The sequence below is a fragment of the Hermetia illucens genome, chromosome 3 (assembly GCF_905115235.1).
Source record: "Hermetia illucens chromosome 3, iHerIll2.2.curated.20191125, whole genome shotgun sequence".
Classification (NCBI taxonomy): Eukaryota; Metazoa; Arthropoda; class Insecta; order Diptera; family Stratiomyidae; genus Hermetia; species Hermetia illucens.
Genome location: NC_051851.1, coordinates 130176860 through 130200732, shown reverse-complemented (window position 1 = coordinate 130200732; position 23873 = coordinate 130176860). Strand labels below are relative to the sequence as shown.

Here is a 23873-nt window from a genome sequence, read left to right as displayed (position 1 = left end):
CATTTCTAACTATCTTCAATCAAGTCAAACTAAATTATTCAGGGCTGGAGCGGAAGGGATTCGGGAGTGTCGCTAAAGTTGGTCAGTTTCCGCATATAGTTGCCATAGCATACTCATCATCCTCAGGGCGGTTCACTTACGTGTCTGGATCTCTTATTACTTCAAAGCATGTTGTAACTGCAGGACATGCTGTTAAGGGCGAATTTCAGAGGTTCGTAATAGCCGGTGACAATAACCTCGGCGTTAATGAGTTTGCACCTAGCCGGGAATCCAGGAGTGTAAAGAAAATCACGCTGCATCCCCAAGCACTTAATCCGGATGGCTCACCGAATTATAATCACGACTTGGGCGTTGTTGAAGTGGTGGAGTCGTTTACGTTGTCGGACAAAACTAAGATAATTGGTTTAGCAGAAAATAATTTGATAGGTGGAGAGGAATGCCTTGCAATGGGATTCAGTACCCTTGGTGATAAAAATCCGATAGCATTTCTTATGTTTGATCGCTTTAAATTAGACGGAAAGAAGTGCGGAGATATGAACAAATCAAATGAGTATTGCGCTTATCGGTCTAATAAACCTTGGCATGCGGGAGATGTAGGGGGTGGACTTATTAAGGCTAATTATAAGCAATCTGTCCTCTATGGGGTAGCGGTAGGGCTCGCATCTAGCGATAAAGCAGGAGTATATGTCAACGTAGCACCGCATGTGAAATGGCTGCATACGACAACCGGTATCGAGTACATGCCTTCGGGTCAAGACAAATTATGGAGAGCAACATTACGAATCCTTTTTCTATTCATGAGTAGTTTTCTCGGTCAAAATATTTATTAAATAGGAATTGATTAATTGAAGCTCTGTAAACTATAGTTTTAAACTGAATAAAATTTGTAGTTTCATTTTTTCAGTTTAATAAACTTTAGATAATATAATCAACCAGAAAATCAGTCGGGAAACTGGGGCTGGAAGCTTCAGGTATGAAAGATTTTGTGTTTCCTTATGTAAGGAACTTCGAGTCCATGGCAGTTCCGGGTGAACGGGTTATTCAATTACCCAATGCTTTTGAAAGTGCTATTTATCCAAATAATTTGATCTGAAAAAGATTGTATTGACAACGGTTAGTCAATTTCAACCATCCCTTAGTTTGAAATTTTACGCTCGTGGGAGGCGTATAACAACCAGGATCCGATCTAGGCCTGCATTAGTAAGGAAATCTAGGCACCCCCGTCTTTCGCTGAGGTCCACCAACTCGATATCTCTAAAAGCTGTCTGGTGTCCTAACCTCGTCTTTCTTTTCTATCATAGATATAGTCCAGCCTCATGTACGGGGGCCAAAAATTCTTCGGAGGATTCTTCTCCCGAACACAGCCAAAAGTTCGCAATTTTTCTTCCTAGGAACCCAGGTCTGCGAGGAATACATAATGGCTTGCAAGATCATTGTCGTGTACAGTAGCTTTGACCTTTTGGTGAGACGTTTCGAGCGAAACAGTTTTTGTAAACTAAAACACGCTCTGTTGCCTGCCAACAATCGTGCGCGAATTTCATCGCCATAGTTGTTATCGGTTCTGATTTTCGACCCTAGATAGGAGAAATTTTCAACGGTATCGAAGTTGTAATCTTCTATCTTTATTGTTTTCGTTTGACCAGTGCGATTCGATGTTTTTGCTTCTTTGTCCTTTGACACTGACGTTGCCACCATGTACTTCATCTTTCATTAACGTCCAGCCCAAGATCTCGCGTCGCCTGCTCGATCTGGATGAAGGCGGACAGTACATCTCGGGTTGTTCTTACCATCATGTCAGTATCGCCCGCGTGGACCAAAAAAAAAGGAAGTAAGTTGCTCCCCAGTTGGTCCGGTCCCGCATAAAGTTGATGCGGACTTAGGACCCCACAATTCTCAAAAAAAATGATTTTGATGTTATACTTGCGACATGCTTCAAGGGTCCGCTCAATTGCCTCGCAGAAGGTATCCTTCTCCGACTCTGTAGGCGTGTGAACGTTTATGAAGCTTATATTTCTAAACTTGCCTCGCAAACGTAGCCTTTCGCTTATATTTTCAAAGCCGATAACAGCAGGTTTAATTTTTTGGTTGACTAAGAAACCTACTCCGAGCACATGGTTTACTGGATGGCCACTATAATATATAGTGTAGTGGCTCTTCTCCAATAAACTGGTCCATGTCCAACGCATTTGCTGCAAAGCTGTTACATCGGCCCCGTATTGGGACAGGGTATCGGCTAGCTCCATCTCAGCAGAGGGGGCGCACGTTCCATGAGAAAATGCGCAAATCATTGTTCCGTTTTTATCGGCGGGTTCGTGGTTGCAAAATCATCCTGTCCGAGGCTCGTTCCGTGGCTTCGTAACTTGGGTTTTCCGTGCAGGGTTGCTGACTCTACCCAATCCCCAACCTGGAAAACCAGTTGGTATAATTTGTCCCGTATGTAGGCGTTTACCTTCATTCTTCTTCGTATGCAGTTTTGCTTTTAAAAAAAACTCCCAGCGATTACCGCGTGAAGGTGGAGATAGTGTTTGGAAGTAAAGCTATTGGTGTTGATTCAGCAGGCGTTTCTCAAGTTTTATACTCCTTCATGGGTACCAATCCAAGTTTCGCCTTGGCACCTGTACTACCCGTCGTATAATATAGAGATTTAAATTTTGGAGTACATTGATTTTACAGGGTTTCAGTTGCTTTTATGCAGTTTGGGTACTACTGGGTTCACTACTTTAGACAAGTGGAAAACCATTTCTGGCTTTAGAAAAGGCGAAACGCTTTTCGGTCACATAAACTCATCTAGTATGCACTGCGACAGCACTTAGTGCTAGAGGAAGTGGCGCAGGGTTAAATTACTCTACCTCGAACCGAAAAGTGAAGTCCGAAGTGCGCTGGATATATCAAAATCATTTCGTGTCTCTGTTGGTCTTTGCCAAGGAAGAATTCTTTCTTATTATGGACATTGTCGTACGAGACATCCAATGTCCAGCATCCTATACATTGCTTTATGCAGATGATGTTTTCTTAGCGTCTCATATCATAGTTGATTTCCAATACGGTCTTGGACTTCATCTAAGTAAAACAGCATTTTTTACGACCGATTCCATTGAAACAGGCACTAACATTGTTAGCGACCTTCGCAGAATTGAGTGATTTAAATACCTCGGATCACTGCTATCAGCCAATTGTGAACTATGTTATGAGGGCAGTCTTTCGTCGCTTTCGTTATTGGGTAGCTATCAACACTCACTTCAGCACCTAGCAATCTCTGCGGTAGCATAGCATAGATCCACTTAATTAAAGTTTCATCAACACCATTCTCTCTGGCGGCATCGCATAGCTTCTGGAAGGGCCCACATTCAAACGCCCATTTACACCACTACCGCGGACTCGTATTTTAGAGTTGCGTCCTCTATCTTTGAAACCAAAGAGTGAAGAACAGACTCACAGAACTTTTCCACACTGGCAAGCATGTTGGTTTTCATTTAGTCGGAGTGCCCTTAGCGCCTTCCCACGAATATGATCTCTCTTCAGACATTTCAGTGAAAATGATGTTAAGTTGATTTGTCTGAAGTTCTTTGGATTTGAGTAGACATCTTTTCCAGGCTTAGGTGTGAATACTGTCCTAACCTTCTGCCAATAGGAAGGCAAATAGAACAGAGCAAGATGTCCGCGAAAAATATTCCTTAGAAGTTACTCTAAGTGCTCTATACTCTCCTTTAGCATCGTTAGATAGATACCATCCATGCCAGGTGCTTGGCAGTATTCCAAGGATAGTATTGCAGCTGTCCCCTTTTCATTGGTAACAGCCTCTTTCGCAGTGCTCCAATTCCCTTTGCAGCACCTTCGTATTGAAAGCTTTACGAAAAACGCTAATTCTTTTCCTCTTACTTCTATGACCTGTTCTCCCGGCTGGTATACTTCCAAGAGAGTCTGTATAGACTCAACTCTAGAGTTCGTGAAAGTTCCTTCCGGTTTTCTAAGAGAGTCCAACTCGGCGAACTCATCCTAATTAAGCACTCTGCACAGCCCTTCCCTTCCACCTTACAGTTCCTCGTTGTATACTCTAAAGAAGCCTCGTTTCGGACGTTTTACGAGCATGTTTTACCGCGTTGGCTTCGGGAAATAGGACAACCTTCTTTAAAGCACTCTAAAATTGTGCTATTTAGAGTTTCCAATGAATATTTTATCGCCAAATTAGTCCTTATTATCGTAGGTAACTCCGCTTTGTTGCCAAGAAGTTCATTGAACTTTCTCCAATCCGCTTTCTTAAAATTCTGTCGTTGTATTATAGACTGCAATAGTTTGACTAAATTCTAAGTAACGGTAATCTGAGAGTGAGAATTCATCTAACATTCGCCAGTATCTAATCAACAACTGTGATGTGCATTGCTTGGTAAATTCCTTCACTTCTCCTTGGTCCAACGAACGTAGGGGCGCACCCTATGTTCACGGCCATTAGCCTGGTTGTAGTGATAGAATCAAACAGCTTCTCTCCTCTAGGATTGTATTTGCTACCGCCCCAACAAATACAACTCTCAAGGCCACCTGATTCTGCATATACCACTAGATCCCGCAGTTCTTACGTCGGCGAAGGGCACAAAAAATCGTAGGGTAAGTGAGCAGAGACAACAACGACGACGTTTCCACAACAAGGTCGCGGGAACAGAATTGTCGCAGCAAGGTTGGTTCTAGTAAATTTGATATCAGGACGGTGGATCTCGATCGCGAATAAATCTCATCTAACAAAGTCCTAGTCCCCTTGAATAAGCCAATTCCACAGATTCTGTTGAATCGAACCATTCGCACTTGTACCGGAAATATGGATGGACCATACTGCAACTTTGCCAGCCTTGCTGCAGGTTAATTTGATTAACTTTATGTTTGTAGTCATAAGTGTAGTCTAATGTGAAAACCGCGGCAAACTACTGTGTTCAGCGTGGACGTTAACGGGGTTACGAGCTTGTCTTCCGAAAGTTCCACTTTCTTGCATCCAATTTCTTTGGATATCGCCGCATCTGATGGTGTAGCAGCGCCCATGTTTTCATTCCCAAGAAACTTCGCCTTCTTTCGCAATGCTTTCCGTTGTCGTCGGCTGGGAACCCTCCCAGGTTCACAGTGTCCGGGTAGCATGAAACTGTTTCCACATACCGGTGTTAGACCAGAGAGAAGGATCTGACAGGCAGGCCTGTAGTCTCCTTTGCGGCTGAAGTTTCCTCATGCCGAACCTTTCTCTCCCGTTTTTTCGAAGAGTTAGGCAATAATGTCATCGACAGACCAGCCGTAGTCAGGTTTCCAGTTCCCCTCATTAAGGGAGCTGCTGTACAATCCTTTTCGGCTGACCACGCCTTAGACACCGGATGCGAGTTTTCCACTGAAGTAGGGTGCCAGGGTGCCGCAGATTTCTCCGTAGGAGATCATGAATTTGGTGAGGCCTCCAAAATCCGTTCCTCGGTTACGACCTGATTTCTCAACATCTTACCAATTGGAGAATTACAATCCTTTGCTTCCATTTTTTGTGTTTTTGGATACCTTTAGTGTAGTACTAAAGTACCGCAGGCTCCCCCAACACGAAAAGGTGCTGTCCGAGGAGGAGGAGTGGCCAGTTAATTAGAGTAGCTTCGGCAAGTTGAACCTAGGTTCAAGCGACTTCTACATTTCTGAACGATTTTTGAGGTGATTAAGGAACAACTTAACGTTCTCAGTGCACTTCGAATATCACTGCGTATTGCGACGCGCCTATGCTTCAATTCCACTTCAATTACCTAGGTCTCTGCCCATACCATCACGCAAATTTCAGCTCGAAAGACCATTCCATATTGTCCCAGGAAAAAGGCCAACCTTTTTATTCGAAAGGTAGGCTCCTGCTGCAAAACCCTCTTCCGTTTTTAAGCTATCTGTGTCAAAGACCTCAATACATTCTACCACGCATTCTTCTGGTTCTCTGCGTTCCAGGCTAAGTTCATATTTTCTATCAAACTGATAAGTGGATGTCTAAGAATCAGTAGCATTACAAAAACGGGCTTTCAAATATCTCTTCCAATGCTAGATCTACACTTATTTACCAAGAAGCTTATTGAAGTTTGCCCAATTCGTTCTCTAGTTTCGTTTCTTGTCTTTCCATTGGAGTTTGTTCGTCCGCAAAAACCAAACCAAATTCTAAGCTACGGTGGGGTGACAGTGAAACTTCATCTAGCACCCATCAGTGTCTTATCAACTTTGACTTTCCTGCAGTGTACATTGTTAGTTACATTTTTTCGGCGCGACGATCGTCGGGGCACCTCCCCGTGACCAACTGAAGTGATGAAACTAAATGGCTTCTCCTCTGGGATTGCATTTGCTACTCTCCCAACAAACATGGTGAGCATCAATGCCTTTTATGAAATGAAGACCATAGTTCTTGCAGCGGTAGATGGCATAGAAAATTACAGGGTAGGTACAGAAAGACAACTATGACTATCTTCCTCTTAACATTAATCTGGAACATATTATAATATAAGATTACTGTAGCTATCATCAATTCAATGTCAGGATATGCGATCTCGGTTTTGGGGATCTCTCATGGTAGAAGATAAGTACCACAGATTTCGTTAAACCGAGTTCATGGTTTTTATACCAGAAAGATATAAATGCAGTCTTACAACTCTGTCATCGTTAATGCCAGTAGGCATGCTGGAACTTAGGGGTTGATTAAGAAATGATCGGTTGAAAGAATGCATTCCTGTTCAGTGTGACAACTACTGTCTCTTAGGTGGTAGCTGAAATAATTCACTAGTGTATCAAAAAGCGTTCCGAAAGTTTGATCGGGAAAGAAGAGGCTAATTACTGTTTTAGAACCTCTTATATTGACAAGATGAAAATGTCAATGACAATGTCCGTAATTTAGATTCCCGCATTACCTGCTCTTCATGGAGCTAGAGAAAACTTCTGAGAGCATTAGCAGGGTGTATTTGCAGTGCTCTACGCAGTAAGAGTATTCTAGATAAAGTAGAAAATATTTTGGATAAGTAGGGACCCCGATGCTAACTGAGATGTACTTGTATCATAGTTCATCAGTCCGTTGGTGATTAGTGACATTCTCCATGTTGCTGCAATGGACTATGATGACTTCTCTCAAACAGGCTAATCGCAGATGCCATCGGGTTACTTTTCTTTTAACACAAATGGCTCCGTGTTTGCAAAAACACAATACCAGTTAGTTGAGTCCACTATATCATGATGACTGACGAATAGGTCGTTTTAAAAACGTATACACAGCCCACAATATAGGAGTTTAGACTTCTGCTATTCCAATTAAGATGTCTTACATATTGTCAGGTTATGCCATTGGCGCACTAGGAGCAGCATAGCAACTGTCAACCCAAATTATTTTGGTCTGGAAGAATTCGACCTCTTCTTCAAGAGTGCTGTATTCTTCTAAGAACATATCTGCCCCTGCCTGTGTATGCCCTCGTTCTCCTTGAAAAGCATACATCGGTGGTCAGCTTTGCATTCAATCCATTTAATAAGCCAGCTCAGAGAGCTGGCCTAGGACCCTTTGTCACTTCAATTCAAGCTAGCCTCTCGAGCTCTCTTGCCTTGAGGATGCTCAGATCAGGGAACTCCTTTCACCAACGGGAGGGGAGAGAAGTAAGTGGATTGCTAATTCGCTCTAAGTGTGCCCATCCACCGGTCAAGCTCTTCTTTCTTTGCATTAAGAAGAACCTGAACGTAATTTGCAATGACTCCACCTGTCAGCGCATCTCCCCGACAATGTTCTCTGGAGAGAGCTCCCCAGTGTGTAAATAAAATTGTTGACGAATCCCAATTTTGTGCAGATAAGATTCAGAATCTTGGTGTCCACCTAAGAGTTGCTTCCGATTCAGCTACGCACCTGTTGCCAATGAGCCTCTTACCTTGTCGCTTGTATATAGATTTACGCTCCTTAGCAAATAGGACAACGGATATCACTCCCTCGATCATCATCACGCCGCCCGCGAAGCTTCCAGTCTCTGTACTTGCGCAAGGTGCTTATGATCCTCCTTTCCAAAAGCATCAACCCGTATCTCCGCGCTGTGAAGCAGAACTTTGGTTTTTTTGCTTGCAAGACCGAAATCATGAACATCCATCCCCCGCGTACCTGTCACATCAATTTTCCGAGGTCGCATTGCGCCTATTTGACGGTGCTTGCGGCAACAAGTGCCACAAAGTCGTCTACATAACCGTTCAGGCGTTAACTTTTCTAGTATATCGAGTCCTTTCGGACTATCGTAAGAGCGTTCCAAAGGTCTAGCCCTAGGATGGAGCACTGTGCGGCCCCCGATGTAATCTCCATCCTCCTCTGACTCTCTAGTGATTCATTAAGCATCTTACGGAATTGAAGGCATTTCTGACATCGAGCGTTAGGGGGAACACCTCCCATCGAGCTCGGAGACTGTTTGTCCCCACTTGCAGAATCATCCATGACGTGCATGACAGTATGCACTCTAGAACTCCCTGCTCTAAAGCCGAACTGCCGTAGGTGCCAGTCTCGCCCAGTACGTATCGATTCAGTGAGTCTACTTCTGATGAGCTTTTCAAACACTTTTCCCGATAGTGTCAAATATACAAAGTGGTCGGTATGCAGACGACAGCTCCGGGTCGCCCCTCCCTTTACTGAGTAACGCTAGCCACGCCACCTTCCATCGAGAAGGAAAAATGCCCTCTTCCAGGCCAGCTTTAATGCACTGAGTAGTAGGTTTGACCACTGTTAGAGCATCGGTGTGTTCTGCTGGTGGGATACCATTGGGCCCTGACGCCTTTCTATTTTTCATAGAAAGGACTGGGTACAGTCCTTGCCGCCTTCCACACTGCTGTCATCAACCAGTACGAGATGTGAGGGAGATTGGCAGAGGGTGAGGTATATTGGCAGTTCGTGGCGATCCACTGTATTGGTTATTGGACAAATATATCCGCGATCTCCATTGTAACACTAGATATCACAATAGCTACGTTCTTCCTTCCCACCACAGGCATATACTGCAATACCCGCCATCCTTCGGCGGATAATGGTAGGTTAATAGGCCACCCAACACAGAACCTTTCTCTTTATATTTAATAGAGAAACAAACCATAAGAAATCGAGTCAGCAAATTAAATAAATTACCTCTCCTCCCATCGAAAACTAGGCTAGTCCTGCTAATTGATAATATCATTACCTTTCGAAAATCACTTGTCTATTAGTTTTACCACCAAAAACGTTGTAGAAAATATCAGATGACAGTACACCATAGAAAATGATAAAATTTAGTCTTTGTAAAACCAAATGTCCTTCCTTAACTTCAAGAGGAACTCCGTGCTCTCCGATCGCTGCTGAACTATCAGGTTTTGCTTCTGGCTCAGATATTTTGATGCCTGTAGCGAAATGAATTGAATTTGTCAATGTCAAAAATAGTACGTTGTCAAGACTTTATTAATGCACGTTACGTCCGCATGAAATCAGTTAAATTTTTAGTTCCAAATCAGTTACTTTTAAACAGATAATCCGGGATTAGACTTGCCTATGTAGACCTTATTTTTTACCGGTTTAATTCGTTTTATTATGGATTAAGTTTCACAATCTGGATTTCTGGAAAATTGCTGAACTTGTCGTTTGTCATGAGGTCTATCGGGTTACTATTGGTCATCATTTTAAATCAGATCGCAGTAGATGGCGCAAAAAGGACGAAATTTCATCGTATTCTTAATGGTACATTAGCAAGTCTGGGACAATTTCCCTTTGTTGTAGCGATTACGGACTGGACTTGGCGAACTCCCATTTGTTCAGGTTCCTTAATAGCACCGCAACATGCTTTATCGGCTGCCCACTGTTTTGTGGATCCATGTAAATGCGGTATAGTGGCTGGCGTTGTTAATACAAATTCATCTGACGAAGTCGTTTCTAAATACAAGCAATCTCGGAGTATAATTCTTGTGGTTCTGCATCCTGAAGCGTTTTTTCGAAATGGTGGCACCAACCGGAATCATGATTTAGCGGTTTTGAAGGCAGATGCACAATTCATTCTCTCTGAATATGTCTCCATAATCCCTCTGGCAGGAAGTACATTGTTGGAAAAAAGACCATGCATTGCTGCTGGATTTGGAAGTTACACATTTCACTTGAAAGCTGACGGTAAGATGCGTTATGGGAAATTCTTCGTTAAGCGTAGCATTTGCGAAAAAGATATACCACTCGCTACCTGTATCACATCAAATAACCAAAGTATATACTATGGGGATTCTGGATGTCCTCTTATCAATGCCAACCCACCATATTGGTTATATGGAGTTTGCTCGGCAAGTCACAGAAGCCTTCGCCTTTACGCGTTTACCACAATATCTAAAAATATGAAATGGGTTCGTCAGGCACTTAATTCCGAGCAACATGAAAATTTTCGACCGCAAGGAATTCATTTTTGCCTGATTTTCATATTTCCGATATTATCACTGGAGTAGATATGGAGGTATGGATCTAATTAGGCATTTTAATTAATTCCGCTGTCTCAGAAATATTCGGTTTTGCAATGTTCTGTATCTGTCGCTACGAATAATAAAAAAATATCTGTTAACATAAACATTCGTTTTCTTATCTGATATAGTTAATTGTCATAGCTTTCAATCTATGCACGTGCTTTCTCTTTTTGTTAACTGACGAACTGATAAGCAAGTGGTGCATAGGTAAGAATACAAAACATTCCTTCAGACATTGCCAAACTCCAAGATATATCTTCATGGTAAAGACATAAATATTGTGCCCATCCTAAACAAACAAAAGTTGCTCACTTTTCGAGCGGGCTAGAAAATCCCATATAGACGAATACGGTGATACCAATAACTCAATTCACGACTTCCACTTTGCAAACCGACCTAAACGCTCGGCCATTTAAAATCTTCCTCCGTCATTTAAAATCTTCTAGGTATACACCGGTGAACTCCAACAATCGTCTGTTTCCCCGAACTAATGAAGGGGTTCGACTACGTATGACAGTGCGAACTAGTCTTTAAGCTATCCATTCGCACTTCTGAAAACTAATCGTTACGAATCAGTCTTTTCTCTTACTCTCTTCTCTTTGTTCACCGCCGGCTTTCTAGACTACCACCACATCCAAACCCCATCCAAGTTCTCCAATATGTGGATGACCTGATCTTCTGTACCTTCACTGAAAATATTCCTCCTAAAGCGCGCCTCACTTCTTACCCAAACGAACTTTACAAATGCATGTTTGTGGTGGAGGAAGAAGCTATAGTTTCTGAGCAATCAGGCCGTGGTGGTCCATTGTACTCGACACATCCATCGAACGGAATATCCCGGGTTCATTAACATATCGCAGGATTTCCGTTAGTGGATGTGATGCTATTTATAACAACTGAATTATGGGGTATCAGAATGCCTACAATATTCCTACAAGTCCTCCCGCTTCTCGACAGGATTAATTTTACGGTATATATGTTTGGTTCTGACAGGAAAAGTTTGGTGTGTCTAACAGCATTTAGGCTACCTGTCATTGTGGGAAGTTTGCTCCCAGTTTTTAAAGGCAGCCTTAGCCCATGCTGCTGATACTCCAATTGCTGGTTTCGCGCCTGAACCCTCTTTTGCTGAAGCATCCGACATTTCATTTCTTTCTACGCCAGAGTAACCAGGTACCCAAAGTAGTGCCACCGTATTGAATCTAGAAATAGAATTCAAACTTTTTCTGCATTCCTGGACGATATTTGAGGTGGTTAGAGAACTACTCAACGCCGTCAGAGAAGTCTGGCTCTCACTGCAGATTCCTATGCGCCTGATTATGATATTGAATCTAGAAGCGGAGTTAAATCGGTTTCTACAATCCTGAACGATTTTTGAAGCGATCGAAGTACTACTACTCAACCCCCTCAATGCAGCTTGGCTATCGCTACAGATTGCGATGCGCCTGCCCTTCAACCGATCGACAATCACCCAGTTTGCCGCCCTTAGGATCGCATATACTTCGGCCCACTTCTCGTTTTTATTCGACAGGTAGACTCCGGCTCCAGAGCCCTATTCTATTTTTGAGCCATCAGTGTAGAATACTTCCCGTCCTGCATTCCTCTGGGACTTCCGAGTTCTCTCTACGTTTCAAGATAACTTAATATCTTCTACCAAACAGATGTATAGGGACCTGAGAATCAGAAAGCATTGTAAGAACTGAATTCAGTACTCCCAATAACTCTTCCTATGCTCTCTGCCCCCCACGTCCGTTGTTTCCCCATAGATCTAATCGAATTATTCTATGAGTTGCTTTCATTACAGTGCTTTGAATAAATATATCCAGGGGCTGCAAATGGAGTAATGCATTTAGAACTGCGCCAGGTGTCATGCTCATGGCACCGGTAATATCCAGACACAGTTCTTTGCAATACTTCTTGTTTACAGTGAAAACCTTTTGTGTCACCTTAAACCACCACACTACGGATGCATAAGTGAACATCGGCCTAATGGTAGGGATGTATATCTACATTACCACATGAAGCCTAAGTCCTCATGGCGAAGCAAAGGTCCGTCTGCACAGCCCATAAGCTGTGAGAGCTCGTTTCAACTTTACCTCTACATGTCTGTCCCAAAGAAGCTTTTTATCTAGAGTGACTCCCAGATATTTCTCGTCTACGGAGAATTGAAGGGTTGTACCCTTCATCTCTGGGTCGATCCAGTTTCCTCCTTTTTGTAAATAATACTATTGGGGCTTTATTTGGATTAACTGAAAGTCCATGCCTGAAGTAGCAGCTGTCTACCAAATCAACGGCACATTTTATATTTTTACACACCGTTCCAAGATCCCGATGAACAGCAAGCACAGCCAAGCTATCAGCATAAGCTTGAACGAGTATTGATAAATTTTGCAGTCCCCATAGTAGTGAGTCGATCAGCGCACTCCACAGAAGTGGCGACAGCACCCCTTTTTGGCGGCAGCCTTTCGTTGCTTCTGCTGTTAGATAGCGATCGACACCGACTTGAACACACAGTAATCTCTGCGTTAGCATAGCATAGATTAACTTAATTAAAATAAAGTGAAGTGCACCATGCGCTCTGTCTGCATCACAAGGTTTTTGGAAGAGCACACAGTCAAACACCTCTTCAATGTTCACGAACACTCCCATCGCGTATTAGCGTTAGCGCGTTGTACCCTCTATCTTTGAAATCAAAGAATGAAGAGCAGTCTCACAGGAAAAGTCCTGTGATGATGACTATTCTAGCTCAACGAGCTTGACTTCATTCTTGCTGAAAAGCGTGGAGAGACTAGTTGAGTGTCACATTCGTGGGAAAGCACTTAGGCTGCAGCCACTTAATGAAAGTCAACATGCTTCATTATATCCCAGGCTTCATTATAATGACTACCTTAACCATCTGCCAAGAGGTAGGCACATAGCCCAAAGCAGACATGTCGTCGGTATAATAAAAGTCACTCCAGATAGAAAAATATTTCTTTGTAATCACTTCTTCTTTCCACATTCCTTGCAACACTTACATGTTGAAGGAGTTGCAAGAATCGTCAACTCTCCCTCTACCACTTCTCTCACTCGTTCTCCCGGATGGTATACTTCCAGGAGAATCTGTACGGATTCCAGTCTGGAGCTCGTGAAAGTAGCATCTGGTTTTCTAAGAGAGTCCGACTTGGCCGACACATTCCGTTCAAGGTTTTTGCACAGCCTTGAAATCTCTCTTTCGCCTTCCAGGTCCTTACAGTACGTTCTAAAGGAAGTTTAACCGGTCTTCGTTCTTATTGCTGCTGCAGTTCGTAGATAGAGTTCCGTCTCAATAATCAGATTGAATTCTTGGTATCGGTGATCTGACAGTGAGAATTCGTCTAGCACCCGCAAGTGTCTAATCAATTCTAATACTTTTGAAGTACAGATTGTTAGGTCAATTACTTGACTTCCTCGGTCCCACGGTCGGCGCAGCATACGTTTGCCGTCATGAGACCACCTGAAATGATGAAATCGAATAGCTTTTCTACTCTTGGATTGCATTTGCTACTACCCCAACAAATATGTTGCGCAGTCGCATCGCAACCTATTAAGAGTTCAAGACCACTTGATTGTGCATGCAGTACCAGATCCCTTAGTTCTTGCGTCGGTGGAGGATACAATGATTCATAAGGTAAATAAGCGGAGGCAACTATGATATTTTTCCTCTCACCATCAATTTGGTATTTTATGATGACCATAACTAATTCCTGGGAGCAGAACTACCTTATCAGGGTTACCTCTAACTGTCTTGCCTCAGGTCATCAGCTCTCGGTCTTATGGATCTTTCGTCGTAGAAGACCCTGATCCAATGCCACAGATTCTATTAAATCGAACCCCTAGCTCTTGCACCAGAAAAATGTAGGGGAAGTCCTGAAGCTTTGTCAGTCTCGCAGCCAGTAAAAAGGAGGAGGCTTTGGCATGCTGCCGGTTAATGTGACCAATCTTCATGTTTTTCGACATAAACTAATGAAAAACTCTTATAAGCGTATGCCACGGTCCGCGTGTGACGGGGTTTCCCCCACACTGTACCGGCAGTTACTCGATCCCTCGTGTTTGATTTCTCTGAGAATAGCCGCATTTTAGGCACATCATTTGCCATGTCCTCATCCATGAAAGGTCTCATCTCATCCTGCAAAGCAGTCGTCTGTTTTCCACTTAACATCTTCACTGGTTTGCGGTGTCCAGTTTGCATAGATTCGATCATTCGAACTGGCACCAAGTCAGTTTCGTTCACGTCTTTGGCTTCCCTTTCTTCCGCCTGTTTCGTAAATGGTTTAGGAGAAGCTACAAGCAGTATTCACTCTGTAGTCCCTTCATCAGTGTGAACCTCCATATGGGAGTTCCGCTACTCTATGCACTATCCTTGGCGCGCAGCTCCATTGGGGGAGAGAATACCGAAGATGGTGCCATTTGCTCTATATTGTGCGAGTCAAAGATCGTCATTGTTCTTCGCCCTCAAAATGGAGATGATTCTCTACAGTTACCTGGTATGATTGAATTTCAATCTATCATACGGTGGCTTCCCCTGAGCACATTCGGAATAAACTGAATCCCTCCATGTTTGTAGGTTTGTCCTTCTTGGCGTTCATGAACTCCAATGTCCAAAGTTCATGCTCGGGTTCTGTTCACCTAATATGCGGATGATATCCTCTACCTTCCTTCGAGGGCTTTGTAAATAACATGCTACATGTTCTGTTCTGCGCAGTTCAGTGTTCACAATAGTGAATTTAAGCCGACCGCCAGAACTCAAAGCCCGGATTACCTGCCGGAGCCACTTGAAGGCAGCCTCATCAGTGCACTCCAAATGGAGCAGCCCATTGCGGGAATCTTGATAAATTAAATTAAATCTTGGCTTCGATCCAGGCTCCAACCTTTTTCGCGAGGCATTCCCGGGGATGATAAATTGTACTTCTGACATTTTGACATCCTTGGAGGAAACTGCAACGGCAGCAGTCAGAACTGAGGCTACAGCTGGCGCATACATCCTCTCCCTTCCCGACTTCGTGTCCGTATTCTTATGGGAGGGACCAGCTTCATTGAGATCTCTCTCGTTGATTTGATCGCCTCCCTGCACACCGGTCCTAATCCCCGCCGGTCACCTGGATGTAGGCCGGACAGAAGAGTCTGATGCATCCAGTGAGGGTTTCACCGAGGTTACCAGTTTCCCTTCCCACCTTCCGCCGAGGATTCTGCTTCCTTGCATCCTTCGCAGTGCCTTCTTCTGCCACCAGTTTGGGGCTTTCCCAGGTGCACGTGTCCAGGACGCTTGAGTCCATTTCCACATACCGGTGTTAAACCTGTGGCGTCAACTTCATCATCTTCCCTTTCTTCCGCTCCTCCCGGTAAGAGTGAAGAGGAAGGTTTTGACAAGCAGGATTCAGCCTGTACTCTGCCTTGCTTAGTTTCTCAAGTTCCCTTCTGCCGAGCCTTCCTCTTCCGTTTGCGGGTAGATTTGTGCTGTAATACCATGGACGGGTTTCTCCCAAATTGGGAGTTTGCATACTTTACTTTGTGGCTGGCTTCGCCGTAGGCGCTAAATGCGAGCTTTCTATTGATTTGAAAAGCATACCCTCCACAGATTTATCCATAAGGGGGCATGAATGTGATGAGGTCTCCAAAATCCGCGACATGATTGCTCATTATCGTGGGTGGATTCAAAGTCTGTGACTTTTTACCACTTGGAGAGATCAAATCTCTAGTTTCTATATTCATGTTTGGACACCCTTAGTGTAATAGTAAAGTACTACAGACTCCCCTACCACGGCAATGTGGTGTCCGAGGGGGGAGCCTTACAAATACTTCTCTAAATGGAAACTATTCTACATGCGAAACCATTTCTGTTCCATGGAAACACCCTTTTTGACGCCGCAAATGTGTTGGGACACATTTTCAAAAAGAAGACTGGCCCAAATACATCTTCAATCAGATGCTGTACGACTCCTGCCCTAGCCCGCATCCACTCAACTTCCTCACATCCCAACTCACTCACTACTCAGGCTATGCAGATCGAGATCGTTCAAGGGAACCTCAACTGCTCCCACTTATCTAGGGAGGAGGTTTACACGAGTAATTATTCCCATTCCAAATTGTACAAACTCTCCCATCACTAACGCATCTCCGCATCTCGCATCACTTCTTTGCGTTCGTTTCGGCTTTTGGCAAGTCGATGCAGATCTCTCTCGCCATCTCGTAAAGATTGGACCGCTCGGGTGACAGCGATCACTTTCTTTGCGGTTGCCATTTTTATATACTTACCAGTTGGCGAGCGTTTTATCGTCTAGAAGCTTATGGTAGAGGCGTTTCTGTTCACGGCCCTTCATTTGATCATCGTCATTCCAAAGCCAAATATCTCAGTTGATGTACCGCTTATCTGGTCTGGTGACCGCGAGGATTGGAAAGGCCGCTTTGTAGAACGTGTCTTTAATTTGATTCTATGATTCTTCCACATTCGTAATGGTTTGTAATCGCGTAAACGAGATCATTTCTTTTTTCTTCTCACGAAATCACCACCATTTAATGCCCTGCGGGCCAGTGTGTTCCCCACGCTGTTTGATCGCTGACTTGATTCGGAGGACGGTAATCAACGGCCGATGTCGAGGTGCGATGGTCTCATAGAAAACCGCTTTGCAATCAATGACGGCGTCTTATGAGAATATAGTCGATTTACGTTTTGCTATTTCCCCCATAAAATTTGGGAAGATGCGACAATCGTTTGAAGAACCATGAAGTACAAGGTCATGGGTGTCAGCAAAATCGATCATACGCTTACCACCCTCATTGCGCACTCCAAACCCCTTTCCTCCATGGCACCTGTTACCTTCTGCGTTTTCACCCACATGACCATTAAGGTCGGCAATGCGCATATATTCGTCAGCAGGAACTTGACAAGCCTTTTCATCGAGAAGTTGCCAGAAGACATCTTTCTCGGCATAGGTCGACCTGTCTGTGGCGCATACGCGGTGAAGAAGTGAATAGTGCGATCAGCTGATATAATGGTGAGCTTCATCAGCCGATCATCAAATCTTTCGACTTCTTTAATGGCATCACGTAAACCCTCTGAGATGGCAATGCCAACACCACATTGAGTGTCTTGGTTACCAAACTAGAGAAGTTTATAGCCATTTTTACCGCGTTCGCGTTCAATGTCGCAGCTTTTGGCACCAGACCATCGGGTTTCTTGCAGAGCGCAGATATCAATGCGCCTTTTCCGAAGGGCTCTTGCGAGTTCCTCGGTCTTTCCAGTTAGGGTACCAGCATTTAGCGTGCAGACACGTATTTGTTTTGCTCGTTGTGTTCGGACTAACTTCCTTACGTCCTGACGCCGTCCATACGTCAAGAACCCTTGCCCATTTCTCGACAGGACCGGGGCCCGTCCTACCGCGCCGAGAGAGGTGGACGCCCTAGCATTTCTCCGAGGCTTGTGACTCAATCCGATCATCATGTTTGTATCGACATTGTATGCATTTTCTTGGTCGACCTGTCGCGAGGCCTGTCACCAAGAGAGATCAGGTAGGATTTAGCATAGTAGAATAACTTCAACTATACTCTATTTATCTCTTTCCCTGATCTCAGCATTTTATTTTTGTTTCTCTGAGGATAATACAAAGTACGTTGCCTCAAACCCCCCTCCTGTACCTGGGTTGGTATCATCATTTTATGTTAATAGCACGGCGTAGTTAGTGTACTTGCCTTAGCTTTAGGCTGAGAAAAGGAATTCCCTACGACATAACTAACTTAACATTGGGTCTTAAGATGTAAAGTATGGTTATCGGCGAGTTCGATGCAACGATAAGTTAATATTGTATAATGATCCTGAAGATTGAAGAAATACCTCATTGTAATTTGTACGGAAAAGTGAAAATAGGATGACAGTTCCACTCATCAGTTTTGGTCACGTTTTCAGATTTTCATAAAGTCAATATCAGAAAATTTGAATCAGTTCTGAATATATCAAGTCAATTTACAGATCAGATCATTGCATCTAATCAGGAGTGGCAAATGATATCTTTCACATGCTAATCTCGCCCCTCACTTTCATTACAGTTGATTAGGTTGGCAAACATTGGTTCCGAATCGCGGAAACGGCACGTTGTTACAATACAATACACCTCCACCCTATATATGTCCCGTCAACCCCACACCCTTACTCTCTTTCATGTCACTTTACTTCCCTTATTTTAAGATATCACTGCCAATTTTCCAATTTTTCTAAAGTGAAAATTACGCAGACAACACGTTTCCCATTGAGAAGAACTCATTACACGCACCCTCTAAACATAGGGACATGTATCACGTACTCCAGGTGGTGGCATGATGTCGGAATCATTCTTGAATGATGCTTTTGTGATGTTACGTGAAGAATCATTACTTTCTCTCTGGCGGAAGGAAACCGCCTTTCTCTGACTCGATGTTTTGTGCGACTCCTGCTTTCAGGTAGTCAGAAGGTTAATTTCGGGAGAATTTTCTGAAAATAATAACAATGAATGAACAAGAGATGAATGTGTATTACAATGGTGCGGAAGGATTATAGGCGAAAAAGCTTGGAGGTATGTACTTTCAAGACAATAGGGGTAGTACGTGCCGTTAGCGATATCCAGGTGAAACTCAAGTTTAGGTAGATCGATAGTTGAGGGAGTTTCCTTCTCGTGAACTTCCCAACAGCATTAATTATAAACTATTCGTCTCAACTTTACCCTTTTGCTGAATAGAAAACTCGAAAAAAACCTGTTACCTCAATTCTCCCCCTCCCTGTTCTGTAATTTTCTCCTCATTCAACTTTTCTTTCTCATCAACAGGGCTGTGAAATTTACATCGAAATTATTTGGACGTGCTCTTTCCCGAAGGATAAAAGCTACTGTTTTGTACGCGACGGAGACCGGAAAGTCTGAACAATATGCTAAACAGCTGGGTGAACTTCTAGGACATGCATTTAACGCTCAGGTAAGTCAGCTTTTACGTACGTTTATTACAGAGAAAAGAAGACAGGTAGGAAAAGCGGCATTGTATTGTAGCCGGTGCGAGGTTAACCAAAGTTTGAAACTCTGTGGCCCACAAAGCTAGTTCTCCTTGTCATCCGTTTGGATCCGCCTGCCTGTTGCATCGTTTTACACTCGCTTTTCCCTTTTCATGTTGTATTCATTTGCGCTTGACACACATAGAGTTTATTGTGTTTTGCGTGTTAAAGATACTGTCTTAAACTATGCAAGCATATCCTGCGGGTTTGTTTGCCTTTTTCTCGCTTGTAATGTTGTTCGAAAAGAATTTAAAGAAAGACTCAAAGGGAGGGACTAATTGAAAAATGTTTATTTAGCTGGGCGTATTCAGCTCAAATAGGAATGAAAAGAAATGTTTGTAATGCAACCGGAGAGGGGTTGAAAGGTGTTTAGCCTCAGAAACGTAGAGTTTGGAACCCAGATCATGGTTCCTACAGTTTTGCTTGCCTCTTTTGTAACCCTGTGTAGAGATTTCTTAAACATTTCAAGGTCGTTAGTTTTACTACGGCTTTATGACTAAAGGCAAGTGAAAATGATCTTAGTAACTACATGTTGCACTGCTTCGGACAATAGTAATGGACTGATATATATGACGCTCGTTTCTTACCTATATTTCCATTCCAAAAGGTCGAAATTCCAGTTACTGTTTTTTTCAGAGGGGGGAGAAAGAGAGTAATTAATTCTATGTTTCAGATTACAAAAAATATAAAGTCAAAAATCCGTTTAATTTAAGGATTAGGGAGTGTTTCGAGCTCTTAGAAGGGAACGTCGGGAATGTCCGTGCTACGGGAGAGGGAGGGGTGAGATCTGCTCACCAGGCATTTAAAGAAATTAAAAAGGGTACATATGTCACGGGAGATTCAGCGTTGTTGTGGGTAGAGGACACTGAAAGAGTGGGGTCGAACAAGATAGTCCAGAGGGAGAAAGTTCTTTTTAAAAAAGGGGAATCGGATAAATTAATGCCACACCGTTTCAACAGGAAAACAGGCACAATTTCCAAACCAATTTAAGTCAAATTAAGGAAACGGAATTTTCGATCGAAATAAAGTTCATCAACGAAAGTTCATAGTGTCGATCGACAGAGTACGAAATACCTGTTGGCAGGGGTTTGACTTCTAGTCTGAATTAAGGCACCAACAAACTAATGCATCTAAATTGGGTTGCAAAGAAGCACAGTCCAACGATGACGAAATACCTACGTTATGTAGGTATAACCAAGTGAGAAAAGAGAGAAGATCATTAATGTAGGCCCATAAAAGTGCATTGTAATCCTCCAGAGGAAGGAGAGACGGGAAGGGATGAACAACAATTGGAAAAACTCTGCAGGATTGGTTAGAAATGTAGGAATGGAGCCATATGAAAAGGGGTGAAAGGATTGAAGAGACTTTCGAAAGGAGTACGTTGTTGTTGGCGCACTCAACGCCTTTAGAGAAATCGGTGTAGATGCATGTAACTCCGGTCGGCTCTATGAATTATTTTACTGATTCAATGCAGAACATGACGCAAGAAATAATGAAAAATCAAACCAAGATCTCGAGGATCCCTATCATCATCAACGGCGCAACGGTCTAGGTCTGCCTTAACAAGGAACTCCAAACATCCCGGTTTTGCGTCGAGGTCCACCAATTAGATATCCCTAAAAGCTGTCTGAGGTGTTGACCTACGCCATCGCTCCATCTTAGGAAGCGTCTGCCTCGTCTTCTTTTTCTACCATAAATATTGCCCTTATAGACTTTCCGGGCTAGATCATTCTTATCCATACGGATTAAATGACCCGCTCACCGTAATCTATTCAGGCTGATTTTATCCACAACCGTTATGTAGGCTACGTAATCGTCCATTCTCATGTAGGGGCCAAAATTCTTCGGAAGATTCTTCTCTCGACCGAATACATGAGAACTGGCAAAACCATTGTCTTGTTCAGTAAGAGTTTTGACCATATGGTGAGACGTTTCGAGTGGAAAAGTTTTTGTAAGTTGAAATAGGCTTTGTTGGCTGTGAACAACCGTATGCGGATTCCATCACCGTTGTTGTTATCGGTTGTGATTTTCGACCCTAGGTAGGAGAAATTATCAACGGTCTCAAACCTGTAGCCTCCTATCTTTATTTTTCTTGTTTGACCAATGCGATTCGATGTTATTGGTTGATTGGTTTTTGATGCTGAAGTTGCCACCATTTACTTTGCCTTGCCTTCATTGATGTGCAGCCCAAGATCTCGCGCCGAAAGTCGCCTGCTCGATCTGGATGAAGGCAGTTTGTATGTCTCGGTTTGTTCTTCCAATGATGTCGGCATCGTCAGCATAGGCCAGTAGTTGGGTGGACTTACGGATCACTTTGATGATGTCGAATGGTCTTGAGGGTGATCTTGTTGCTTTTATCTGGCCTCCCACTTTGGTCAGGGTTAGCTTAGTCAGTCTTGTCAATTTTGTCGGGATACCGAATTCTCTCATGGTCGTGGAGTGAAGCCTCTTTGGTATGGGCCAATGATGTTCTGGGCGTATGGTGCTATCCGGTTTAGCAAGATAGCGGAGAATACCTTATAGATGGTACTCCACAACGTGATACCTCTATAATTGCTGTTCTGCGTGATATCTCCCTTTTTTTATATGATACAGATATTGCCACTTTACCAGTCGTCAGGCATTGATTCGCTGTCCCACACCTTGTGCACAAGTTGATGAACCACTTGGTGTAATTGGTCGCCTCCATATCTAACCAGTTCGGCTGTAATTCCATCGGCTCCTGGCGACTTATGATTTTCAAGCCGATGAATTGCACAGACATTTTTTTCTATACTTGGTGGTGGCAGTATTTGTTCATCGTCTTCAACTCGCCAATGTTGTGTTTGTTCAGTAGTTCATCAAAGTACTCAACCCATCGCTCCAACATGCCCATTCTGTCGGAAATCAGATTTCCCTCTTTGTCTCTCAGGATGAACATCGAGGTGTGTAAGGCTTCATCCTGCTCACTTGTTGATAAAACTTCCGCGCCTGGTGCGGTTGCTCCCTGTAGTTTTTGAGTTCACAGACCTATTGGTTCTCCCAGGTTTCCTTTTTCCGTCTCTGAAGTCGTTTCTGCGCTCGCCGGAGTTCTTGATAAGTCTCCGCGCGTGCCCGCGTCCTTTGGGAATGCAATATTACTCGGTCTGCAGTATTCTTCCGTTCCGTTGCTTGCTTACATTCATCGTCAAACCAGCCGTTCTGCCTCTTTTTGCGGCTGCGGCAAAGTTTGTTTGATCACATGATCAATTTGGTTGAAAGTCGTCCCGTCTGGATAGGCCCACTTATGCTTGTGGACCGTTTTCCGCGTAAACTAGTTAGTTCCAAAAACCATTTCCTCTGACACTGCTAATTGAATAATCCGCAGTCCGCTATCATTTCTATTTTGATGTAAGCTATGGGAGCCAACGTATCGCCTGAATACGGACTCCCTACTTGGCTGTTAAAATCCACAAGTATGATCTTGATACCATATCCGGGGCAGGCTTCGGGGGTTCGTTCTGTATCCTTCCTCGCCTCGTAGAATATATCCTTCTCCTCTGTAGGGGGGTGAACATTAATGCCCCCAACCTGGAGAACCAGATGGTACAATTTGTCTCGTTTTTAGGCGCGGGAGACTCGCCTTGATCGATCTCGGTCTGCAGCTTTTCGTTAAGAAAGAGCTCCCAGCGGTCACCACGTGAAGATAGAGTTTGGTAGTAGAGCTGTTGGTGTTGGTTCTGGAGACGTTTCCCAGGTTTTTGTGCTCCATCGTGGGTACCAATCCACGTTTCGCCCTGGCACATATACTATCCTTGAACCAACAAACGATAAAAGGTAGATCCATATCAGGAAGAAATAAACCAGCTTATAGTACAAACTACCAATATAACACTTTTTGTTTGACAAAAAAATCGACATAATGCTCACATCTGAAACTCATCACACTCATAAAAATATTTTCGAAAATTATAGGTATTGCTTTCATTATAATAAGCATCTGGACGAAAAATCTTATTGCAGTAGTGGATTACTTACCAAACCAGCATTAAGCATTTTCTTCTAAAAAAGTACTGCAAGGACTACCGTCAATCGACTTGGAGTGGGCTAGTGAGATTTACTGTGCTCTAAACTTTAAGTCGTTTTTGCCACGAGGACTTAATGCTAAAAACGCGCATTAGGGATCTTGACTAATTATGTCGAAATAAAGAGAGCTGTCGAACGCGGTAACTCAAGAGACCAGAGTAGACAGTCCAGTTATTATCGGCCAAAAATTATCCACCTAATTGACTTTAGTGTTATTAGAAATGTGTGGGTAAAAATAGGAAACACCTCCTATCAGAATCGATAAAGCGGCTGAAAAAAAGAACAATAACCGAGTTCGCAGTTGTCATTCGAAACTTTTAAACGGTACGAATGTCCAAACCAATCC

General features: G+C 43.4%; 1 protein-coding gene across 2 annotated transcripts in view; it reads left to right on the top strand.

Moving 5' to 3' along the window:
• LOC119651134 (nitric oxide synthase) overlaps positions 1 to 23873 on the top strand; it is a 359499-nt gene that overhangs the window by 226913 nt on the left and 108713 nt on the right. For both annotated transcript variants that reach the window (XM_038054529.1, XM_038054528.1), the window contains exon 11: positions 19266 to 19410. In XM_038054529.1, the coding sequence (XP_037910457.1) occupies positions 19266 to 19410 (145 nt within the window). The remainder of the gene's footprint in view (positions 1 to 19265; positions 19411 to 23873) is intronic.